The sequence below is a fragment of the Physeter macrocephalus genome, chromosome 8 (genome assembly GCF_002837175.3).
Source record: "Physeter macrocephalus isolate SW-GA chromosome 8, ASM283717v5, whole genome shotgun sequence".
Classification (NCBI taxonomy): domain Eukaryota; kingdom Metazoa; phylum Chordata; class Mammalia; order Artiodactyla; family Physeteridae; genus Physeter; species Physeter macrocephalus.
In genome coordinates, this window is record NC_041221.1 from 72,626,257 (window position 1) to 72,637,857 (window position 11,601).

The window sequence follows — 11,601 nt, forward strand, 5'->3', positions numbered from 1 at the left end:
AGTCCTAGCCACTGGACCACCAGGGAAGTCCCCTCTATTATAGATTTTTGGTTTGGGTTACCGTGAGGTTTATATATAGCAAACTGTATATATATGTATCTATCTGTGATTATTTTAAGTTGCTGATCTCTTAAGTTTGAACACATTTTAACAACCCTATGTTTTTGCTCTCCATCCCCAGCGTTTACTGTTTTTGACATCAAATTTTACATCTTTTTGTTTTGTGTCTCCCTTAACTACTTATTGGGGATATAGATGACTTTATGACTTTTGTCTTTTAACCTTCCTACTAGCTTTATAACAGGGCTGATTTACTACCTTTACTGTGTATTTGCCTTTGCCAATAAGATTTTTCCTTTTGCAATTTTCACATTTCTAGCTGTGGCCTTTTCTTTTCTACTTAGAGAAGTTCCTTTAACATTTCTTGTAAAGCTGGTTTGGTGGTACTGACTCTTTTATCTTTTGCTTGTCTGTAAAACTTTTGATCTCTCCAACAAATCTGAACGAAAGGCTTGCCAGGTAGAGCAGGGGTCCCCAACCCCAGGGCCGCGGACCTGTACCAGTCCCTTTTAGGAACCGGGCCGCACAGCAGGAGGTGAGGGGTAGGCAAGCGAGTGAAGCTTCATCTGCCGCTCTCCATCGCTCCCCATCACTCGCATTACCCCTGAACCATCCCACACCCCCACCCCGTCCATGGAAAAACTGTCTTCCATGAAACTGGTCCCTAGTGCCAAAAAGGGTGGGGACCACTGAGGTAGAGTATTCTTGGTTGTAGGTGTTTCGAGTGAAGCTGCATCTGCCGCTCTCCATCGCTCCCCATCACTCGCATTACCCCTGAACCATCCCACACCCCCACCCCATCCATGGAAAAACTGTCTTCCATGAAACTGGTCCCTAGTGCCAAAAAGGGTGGGGACCACTGAGGTAGAGTATTCTTGGTTGTAGGTGTTTCCTTATCATCAGTTTAAATATATTATGTCACTCCTTTCTGGCCTGCAGAGTTTTACTGAAAAGTCATGTGGTAGCCTTATGCCAGTTCCCTCATAGTAAATTGTTGCTTTTCCCTTGCTGCCCAGGTTAGGGAAGTTTTCAACTGTTATGTCTCCAAATATGTTCTCTGCCCTTTTCTCTCTCTATTTGCCTTCTGGGACCCCTATAATGTGAATGTTAGTATGCATGATGTTGTCCCAGAGGTCTCTTAAACTGTTCTCTTTTTTTTTTTTCTTTTCTTTTTTCTATTCAGCTTGAGTCATTTCCACTGCTCTGTCTTCCAGTTAGCTGATCCGTTGCTCTGTATCATCTAATCTACTGTTGATTCCTTTTAGTATATTTTTCATTTTAGTTACTCTATTCTTCAGCTGTGCTTAATATGTCTTTTTATTTTTTCACTCTTTGTTTTAAACTTCTAACTTCTCACTCTGTTCATCCATTCTTCTCCCAAGTTCTTTGAACATCTTTACGAGTATTATTGGGTAGTTTGCCTATTTCCACTTTACTTGGTTTTTCTGGAGTTTTATTGTGTTGCTTCATCTGGAACGTAATTGACTCTAGCCTAATTTTGCCTAATTTGCTGTTTTATTTCTGTGTATTTGGTAGGTTGGTTCTGTTTCTCGACCTTGGAGAAGTGGCCTTTTGTAGAAGACGTCCTGTGTGTCCCAGCAGTGCACTCCCTTCTGGTCACCAGGGCTATATGCTCTAAGGGTGTCCCCTCTGTGGGCTGTGTGGGTCCTTCTGTTGTGGCAGGCTGACTACTGTGGGTGGTCTGATAGGCATGGCCAGCCCCCAGTCCTGTTGGTTGCCAGGCCCTGCCTCGTGTGGAGCCTGCCGGCCACTGGTGGGTGGAGCTGGGTCATAAGGTTGCTGTCTGTGGAGTCCTGAGGGGTCCCAGGGCTAGTGCTGGTCCATGGATGGGCAGAGCTGGTTTCCAGGGTTGGTGGTTGCAGGCCTGGGGGTCCCATATCTAGTGTCAGCCTGCTTGAGTGAGACCGGTTCCTGATATGGCTGGCTGTGTGGGGTCCAGGGTGTCTCAAAGCTGGTGTCAGATCCCAGGGCAGCTGGCTTAGGGACCCAGAGTGTCTCAGCGCTGATGTTGGCCTTCTGGTGGGTGTGCTGGGGTCTGGGGGTCCCATGACTTCAGCCTGCTGGTAGACAAGGCTGGGACCCAGGGGCTCCTGGGGCTAGTACCAGCCTGCTGGTCGATGGGGCCAGGTCCTGGGGTCCTGGGGCTAGTGCTGGCCCACTGGTGGGCAGAGCTGGGTCCTGGGGTCTCTGGCTGCAGGGCCCAGGCGTCCCAGAGCTGGTGTTGGTCCTCTGGTGGATGGGATCCTGGCCCCATCCACCAGGGGGATCAGGGGATCTTAAGACAGCTGGCCTGTTGGGGGGTGGCACTGTGTCCCCACCTGGCTAGCTGCTTGGCCTGAGGCATCCCAGTACTGGTGCTGACAGACTGGTGGGCAGGGCCCAGTCCCTTTGCCAACAAGCTAGAGGGAGGATCACAGAATGGTGCCTGCCAGCATCAGTGTCTTCGTGGTAGAATGAGCTCCCCAGCGTAGCTGCTGTCAGTGTCTGTGTCCCCAGGGTGAGCTCCAGTGGCCTCCTGCCTGTGCGAGAGGCTCTCCAGGATCAGCAGGTGGGTCTGACCCAGGCTCCTTTCAGACCACTGCTTCTGCTTTGGGTCCTGGAGCGTGTGAGATTTTGTGTGCGCCCTGTAAGGGTGGAGTCTCTATTTCCCACAGCCCTCAGAGTCCCGAAAGTCAGCCCTGATGACCTTCAAAACCAGACATTCTTGGGGCTTGTCTTCCCAGTGCTGGGGAGCCCAATGTGGGGCTTAGACACCTCACTCATTGGGGAGACCCTCTGCACTTGCAATTATCCTCCCGTTTGTGGGTCACCCACCCAAGGGTATGGGTCTTGACTATACCATGTCTCTACCCTTCTATCCATCTGGTGGTGCCTACTTTATATCTTTAATTGTAGAAGATATCTTCTGCTAGTCGTCCAGTCTTTCTCATCAGTAGTTGCTCTGTAAATAGTTGTAACTTAGGCATGCCCGTGGGAGGAGGTGAGCTCAGGGTCTTCCTCCTCCGCCATCTTGGCCACACCTCAACTTTGGTTTGTTTTTTTTCCTCAGGAAATACCCTATGATTCAGACGGATGATGAACGAGAACGCTATAAAGCTGTGTTCCAGGACCAGTTTTCAGAGTACAAAGAGCTCTCTGCAGAAGTTCAAGCCATCTTGAAGAAGTTTGATGAGCTGGATGCAGTGATGAGCAGATTGCCGCATCATTCAGCAAACCAGCAGGTGAGTGCCTGCAGCTGCTGGGGAGGAGTTCTGATAGCGGAAGGATGAACTCTGACCTCGTTTGAAGTGTAGAGAAGGCATAACCATCTGCATCTGCTGTCTAGGAAGCTCACTTGAGATCTCCAGGGTGACAGTTCAAAATATATAATTTAATGTCCTTTGCCTTCAATTATGAAACAGTATTTTATTTTCTTACTTAAGTAAAATATAAATTTGCCTAAGATACATACCGGGTCAATCAGGGTCCCAAAGGAGACAGATAGCACACTCTAAGGTAATTTGAGGAAGGTTTATTCACAAATGGTGGATGGGGCTGTAGAGGAGCTGCCAGTGGCCATGCATTCTCCAAGGTAAGTCACAGCCAAGCAGTTAGCACCCGAAGCCCAGAGAGCACAGTGGGTAGGGATGGAGAGTGTATCTGAAGCTGCATACCTGAGCTACAGGGCTTGGGCTACAGGGCTCATGCTTCAGACCAATAACTGTGATTATGGCAGAGAGGAAAACCAGGGTAGAGATGGCAGTCATAGGGGACTGAAGTGTTTTCTCTAATGTTCTGTCTTTTTTTTTTCTTCACATTTTAATATCTGGGAAATCAGGATGCCCTCATAATCAATGGCATTTTTTACCTGACATATATTTTTTCATTGAGAAATAATTCACATACCATAAAATTCACTGCTTTTAAGTGTACAATTCAGTGGGTTTTAGTATTTTCACAAAGGGGTATAACCATTACCACTGTAATTCCAGAACATTTTCATCACCCCCCAAGAAATAACCCATACCCATTAGCACTTTTTCCCTATTTCCCCTCTCTCCAACCACTGACAACTACTAATGTACTCTCTGTCTGTATGGGTAAATGCAGTGATATAATATGTGGCCTCATGTCTGGCTTCTTTTGCTTAGCATCATGTTTTCAAGGTTCATCTATGTGTCAAGAATCAATATTTCATTATTTTTTGTGGTGGAATAATAATATTCCATTGTATGAATATACCACATTTTCTTTATCCATTTATCAGATGATGGACAGTGGGTTGTTTCCACTTTCTGGCTATTATGAATAATGCTGCTATGAACATTTGCGTGTAATATCCTATCCTTTTTAAAGAGAATGTATTAATCTAATCTGTTTGTGTAACTGAAATTTTAAAAACATACAGCATTTTATAGTAAATGTCAAGTGTATGTATATATAATATATACACACATTTTTTAGATAGATAGATAGATAGATAGATAGATTCTTCTCCTGAGACCTGCATTAGTTAGGCATCTTTGTTTTGACCAGACCTTTAAGTGTACATTTATGTGGTATGCGGGCCTCCCTCTGTTGTGGCCTCTCCCGTTGCGGAGCACAGGCTCCGGACGCGCAGGCTCAGCGGCCATGGCTCACGGGCCCAGCCGCTCCGCGGCATGTGGGATCCTCCCAGACCGGAGCGCGAACCCGGTTCCCCTGCATCGGTAGGCGGTAAGTGTACATTTAAATGAGTTGTAATTACAAGTCCTCTAAGCCAAATGTATAGAGTAGTGACATTTTCCCAGTCTTGGAGTGATGGACGGGTGTTGGCTAAGAGATGCCAGTACCAGGAAGCAGGAGAAATCCGGCACATACTGCAGGTTCAGGGTCAGTTAGTATCATTTGGAGAACAAGCAAGGTCCACAGGTCCAAGAAGGGTGACCAGGTTTAGATACCCTCAAAGGAGTGCAGGAAGGAAGGAGCAGGCACCAAGCGTCTGGATCACCGCAGGTCGGGAAGAGCAAGCTGGTTAACAGACATAACGCTGAGAAACCTGAACGTGACATGTGGCCTTTGAGCTCAGGCCCAGTGGCATCAGGTGTGTAGGCTGTGTATGCGTGGGCAAGGGCTCAGGCTTGTGGATGTGCAATTGGGGGTGGGAGGGTCCTGATTACAGCAGGCGCTGAGAAACTGAGTCCTTCCACAGTACTCCCACAGTCTCGACAGTAGTCATTTCCTTTGGTTTTCAGCATCACTTGGCAAGTAAGTAGCCAAATGACAGGGCCACAGTTAGTCTCCGTGTCTCCTCCAGGCCTTACCTAAAGTGGAGATACCAATTGTATCACAAAAGTGAGCTTCTTCTCAGCCACAGGCTGAGCTTTGCCATGGGCAAGAGTCTGCCGGCCAGGCTCACTAGTCCCCTAGCGCGTCCCCAGGGAGGCGTCTCTGTGCCCAGCAGGCCTGCTGGGGGCATGGGTTCTCACACACACCTGCTCATGCACCTGTGAAAAATTAAACCATCACATGACTTTTCTAAGCCCATCAAATAGGAGTTTTGCTCAAAATAATCTCTCCGGTCCTCACCCTCCTAATTCAGTCTCTTTGACCGACTCTAGGATAGATTTTACAGCCCTCATTTCTGCCTGCGTCTCCAGCACAGCACCCCTGCCCCCAGGCAGCTAGTTCAGTCCCAGGCCAGGACCTGTTAACGTAGATGACAACTGAATAACCAGGTTCATCTCACTGATGGCAAACAGTCAAAACACAAACAATACTCATGATCTTAGTATGTAAAAAACATTGAAGAGTTAAAATATATTGGGAAAAGGATGTGGATTGGTGATGGAAAATGTTCTCAGGGGAAGCTTTTAGAACTGTAAATTATTACATTTTATTTTGTATTTATTAGGTTTACAGTGTTTCACAATCTCCAAAGCATAGGTTTACCTGGATAAATGAGGGCATTGCTCTAGTAACCTGTTTCCTTTGGATAGACTATTCAACCCTTTAACAAATTTCATATTTATTATTAAACTTAGAATAAAGTTGGAAGGAACCTCATATTAGCTATTTTCAAAAGTTGAATAGTCTCAACTTGCCAAAGGGGATGAAAATGCTACCTAATTATAGCTAATGTGGTTATTATGTGCCAAGCACTTTAGAAGGATCATTTCAAATAAATGAACCTTCTCACAACACTATGAGATAGTTATGGTTATTATTCCCATTTTACTGATAAGGAAACCAAGTCTTAGGGTAAAGAGCTTGCCCAGGTCACACCGCCGGCAAGCAGTGGCACTGGGACTTGGCCCAGGTTTTACACGAGCAGGGGCCTTGCCCTACTGTTCATCCCTGGATCCCAGGGCCTGGCCAAGAGTAAGCCCTCAAATATTTATCCAGTGAGTTGAACTTGTTCGTGTATGAATATTTTCATTATAGTCTTAGGTAAAAATTGTTTTCTGTTCTTATGCCCACTGTACTCTTGAGACATTCTTGAGATATGATTTGAGTAACTGCAAGTATTTTCGTTCACATATACAGTATATTATTTTTAGGAACATGAGAGAATTTCAAGAATCCATGAAGAGTTTAAGAAAAAAAGGAATGTGAGTAAAACCATTTTCTTCTTTAAAGTGTATTCTTATCCAGGTACAGTGGTGACAACTGACAGATTCTTGCAGCTAAAGTAGTTCTTTTTTTGTATTTCTTAAGATGCTGCTTGTTAGGGACCATGGGTGGCTGCTGGGTGCCTTTTTTTTTTTTAATTTACCTTTTGGCTGCATTGGATGTTAGTTGCTCTGCACACAGGCTTGCTCTAGTTGCAACGAGTGGGGTCTACTCTTCGTTGCAGTGCACGGGCTTCTCATTGCGGTGGCTTTTCTTGTTGCAGAGCGCAGCCTTCAGTAGTTGCAGCACACGGGCTCAGTAGTTATGACACGTGGGCCCTAGAGCGCACAGGTTTCAATAGTTGCGGCGTGTGGGCTCAGTAGTTGTGGCACACGGGCTTAGTTGCTCCACGGCATGTGGGATCTTCCCAGACCAGGGCCAAACCCGTGTCCTCTGCATTGGCAGACAGATTCTTAAACACTGAGCTACCAGGGAAGCCCCTGGGTGCCTTTTCTTCTCGTCTCTGTCCTGAATACATTCTGCTGTGTCCTGATTTAGGAACCCAGGGAAATGAGCACCCATATAGAGCTCTTCACCCACATTTCATTCACAAAGATTAAGTTCTTTTACACGTTTCTAATTCCATCCTTAACTTAATTGCACAAATTAGTAGAGGATGGAGAGAGCTTTTATTAATCCATTAATTACCTTTTAATGTATTTTAATACTCAAGGGTGCCTCAGCTCTCTACTTCTTCTCAATTTCGCTGTGAACCAAAAGCTTCTAAAAAATAAAATCCACTGAAAAAAATGTAGAGAGCTTACCTGTTATTCTTGTTAGACAGATTTTGAAATCTGCTGCAGGAAAATCTGCTATGAAAGGTCATTTTCTGCATGATAATGTGTGTTTCTGTGTTTTTCGCTGAGGAAGCCAGAGGCTGAGATAATAGCTACGTTTCTTTTCTAGGATCCTACATTTCTGGAAAAAAAAGAACGCTGTGATTATCTGAAGAATAAACTTTCTCACATAAAGCAAAGGATTCAAGAATATGATAAAGTAATGAATTGGGATGTACAGGGTTAGTCTTAAAACTTATTTGAAACCACTTTTTTATATCAAGCTTCATATTTATTTACTGTCTTTTTTTATGCTCGTCTCTGTGATAGAGAAGCAATGCCTCCTGAATCAGCTTGTAGTTGGTTTAGCTGGTATGTCAAGTTAAAACAGTATGTGATTGCATTTCAGACATTTCAAAACAAATTCAAATTTACTAAGGGCCTTTATTAAGAGTAGAAGAAATTCTGGATTCATCTGTGTACAATTTATATTTATCTTGTTAAAATTGATTTAAGCATTGTGTCCTTGTGGTGTGATGATCAAGTGGAGTATCAATTCTGGTGCTGCTTTTTCCTTTTTTACTTAGGCCAGTTCCTGGGATTCTTTTAGGACAAACTTCTCTTCCTAGCCAAAGATGTCATTTCTGCCCTTGAAAGGGGTTTGAATTCAACATTTTGAAGCCTTATGATCTTGGGCAAGTTGCTTAATCTGCCTTTGCCTATTTCCTCATCTGTAAAATGGGGCTAATCATAGGACCTACCTCCTAGGGTTGTTATGAGGATTAAATGAGTTAATATTCGTAAAGCACTTAGAACAGAGCCTGGCACATTTGTAAGCACTGCATTAGTGTTTGTGAACTATATAGACGTGTTTGTGGAATGAATAAACTACATAGAATAAGACTCAAGGAAAGGACCTTAACGAGCAAGTCCAGCCAGCTAACCCAAGGCCATGGCCTCATGACTTTCTTTTTTTGTGCTGTAAATAAATCTTAACGCACGTCACCTTAAGCAGATGCTTCCCTGTGGCCCTGTGCCTTCTGGGGTCCAGTGCAGCCTTCTTACCTTTAATCAGCATCACTGTGCACATCTCTCAACGTCCCCACAGCCCAGCCCTTCCTGTAAACCTGGAATACAAGGATTGTGTGAAATTGTTGCCGTTTCTATCCTGTTTAGATGTCCATCCTAAGGCCCCATGATGTTGCATCTGCTTAGACTCTCTCTTTGATTTATTGGAATGCTTCATTGTCCCAAGAATTATCTTGGCTTTGAGGCTTTATTCATGAGAAATGTTTTATTTTTATTAATGTGAACAAGAGACTGCTTTAAAAATGTTTTTAAAAATCATTGTTGGGCTTCCCTGGTGGCGCAGTGGTGGAGAGTCCGCCTGCCGATGCAGGGGACACGGGTTCGTGCCCCGGTCTGGGAAGATCCCACATGCCGCGGAGCGGCTGGGCCCGTGAGCCATGGCCGCTGAGCCTGCGCGTCCGGATCCTGTGCTCCACAACGGGAGAGGCCACAACGGTGAGAGGCCCGCGTCCCACAGAAAAAAAAAAAACAAACATTGTTACTGGTTCCTATTCAGCAGCATCTATCTTGTAGATAATTTCCCAGGTGTAGAAATACAATTTCTGCTTCATATAGTTGCCATTCAAACAATTAATACTGGAGGAATTTTCTAAGTGATGAAACCAAAGAAAAGAATGTGGAAAAGCAAAGGCTTACAAAGTATTGGTTACTGAATAAACTTCCTAATTCTTCTTTGTCAATGATATCTTATTTAGTGTATATTGTTACTGTTTTCAATCCATGGTTCTCAGACTATGCTTAGGGTGCTAAGAGTCTTAAGAGGTGATACCGAGGAAGGTGTGAGGCTAGCCTCCCTCTGGACCACCCCCCCCAAACTAGAACAGCTACACTTTCTGTTTTACATATTGGGACCCCATGTTAACATTTCACTTAAGAAGAGTACCCATGCTTTAAAAAAAAAAGAAAGTTGAAATAATACCATTTTGATGAACTGTAAAGAGATTAATATTGAAATGAAGTGTTCAGGAAATTTGACTTTGTGAAACTTTATTTTACTACAGTTGTAAATGTTAATCTTTGAAAACCTATGTTGTAATGCTGATTTTTACAGTTTTTATGTGAATACCTAGGCATATTAAAATTTCAGTCACCTGTTGTTTTGTGTGTGTCCTTTATTGTTTACTTTTCTAGCGTTCCTGAGTTGACTGGGCATATTCTCCATTATCAGAAAATAAACTGGAAAGTCATTGAAAACTTGTAGATCATGATGCTCAGGTGACTATTTCCTCCTCCCCCATTATATGCAAGAATTCAAAGTCAAGGCCACTGTTGGTTTCTTCGGTCTGCCTGCTGTAACCAAGTACCACAAGCTTAAAACAACAGAAATGTATTGTCTCACAGTTCTGCAGGCTCGAAGTCTGAAATCAAGGTGTCAGCAGGGCTAACCTCCCTTGAAGCCTGTAGGGGAATCCTTCCCAGCTTCTGGTGGTTTGGGCTGTCAGTCTTTGACATTCCTTGGCTTGTATACATATAGCCCCAATCCTCCATCTTCACGTGGCCTTCTCCCTGTGCCTCTGTCTTAATATGGCTATGTTCTTATACGGACACCAGTTGTATTGGATCAGGGACCCACCCTCTCTAGTATGACCTCACCTTAACTAATTACACCTGCAAAGACCCTATGTCCAAATAATGTCACATTCTGAGGTCCCAGAGGTTAGGACTTCAACCCATCTTCTTTGGAGAGGACACAGTTCAACCCATAACAGCCACCTTTAGCAAGTTGTGAGATTCAGAAAAAGATAGTTCCCTGTACATTTTTTTTTCTCACCTGACTTTTAACATGTATTCTATTTTGAAACTTAATATGCGAAGATATCAGCATATCTAAAACTTGAAAAGAGAAAAGTATATATCCTTCACTCATTCATTTGTCAGTTATGTGCCAAATGCTTTCATTGGCCAGATGTTCTAGCACTGAAGATATGGTAGTCAGTAAAACAGGTAGAGACCCTGAGGTTACTGTCTAACAGGAGATCTGAATGAGAAGATAAAGGGTTGGTGATGAAGTATGCATTTTTCTTATGTGCTTTTCTATAAATGGTTTGTGTAGAGACCCTGATACTGAGATGCACCAATGTTCAAAAGATAGACAATATAGGAAAAATCTATAATTTTTTCTGACTCAATTTTTAAAAAAAAACTATTAGAGAAAAATTTTTAAAAGAAAACAACTGAATAGATACAAAAGCATAGAAAACGGAAGTCCTGCCACCCTGGTGATATATACTGTTCGGAGCGTATCCTTCCAGTCTTTTTATTTTTATTTTATTTTACGTATTTGTTTGTTTATTTTTGACTGCGTTGGGTCTTCGTTGCAGCACACGGGCTTTCTCTAGTTGCAGCGAGCAGGGGCTACTCTTCGTTGCTGTGCACGGGCTTCTCATTGCAGTGGCTTCTCTTGTTGCGGAGCACGGGCTCTAGGCACATGGGCTTCAGTAGTTGTGGCACGCGGGCTCTAGTTGTGGCTCACGGGCTTAGTTGCTCAGTGGCATGTAGGATCTTCCCAGACCAGGGCTCGAACCCGTGTCCCCTGCATTGGCAGGCGGATTCTTAACCACTGCGCCACCAGGGAAGTCCCTTCCAGTCTTTTTATAATACATGTAATCATTTTTAAATGGTCTACTTTAATACCATAAGTGTTTTCAAAGAAGAGTATCTGGGAGGCTGCACCACCAGCATGTGGTAGAGCAGCTCTCCTACATTAGACAAGCCAGGCTTAGAAGGAAGGTAGGAGGAGCCCAGCAGAAGGGCAAGGTGGACTTCAAGCTCACCACAACAAGGACTCCTTTATTTCCTGTGTGATCTTGAACCTAAGCATCAGCCTCCTTATCTGTGACGGAATAATATTACTACCTGATGAAACTTATCAAAATTAAATGGAATAATGTTTGTAAAATATCAGGAAGATGCTTGCTCAATGAGTGGTGGCTAGATATTCAATTCAAACTGTACTTTTCACTAAGTTAGATAATGAATTGGCTGTTTTAAAGGTAGAATATCAAAATGACTAATAATAATAATA

General features: G+C 43.8%; 1 protein-coding gene across 1 annotated transcript in view; it reads left to right on the forward strand.

Moving 5' to 3' along the window:
* The window catches only part of MARVELD2 (MARVEL domain containing 2), a 43,572-nt gene extending 33,495 nt beyond the window's left edge, over positions 1-10,077 (forward strand). Inside the window, exons 6-8 of the mRNA XM_024126328.2 lie at positions 3,131-3,302; positions 6,600-6,650; positions 7,618-10,077. Coding sequence (XP_023982096.1) covers positions 3,131-3,302; positions 6,600-6,650; positions 7,618-7,734 — 340 coding nt within the window. The 3' untranslated portion in view covers positions 7,735-10,077. The remainder of the gene's footprint in view (positions 1-3,130; positions 3,303-6,599; positions 6,651-7,617) is intronic.
* The last annotated feature ends 1,524 nt before the right edge of the window (positions 10,078-11,601 follow it).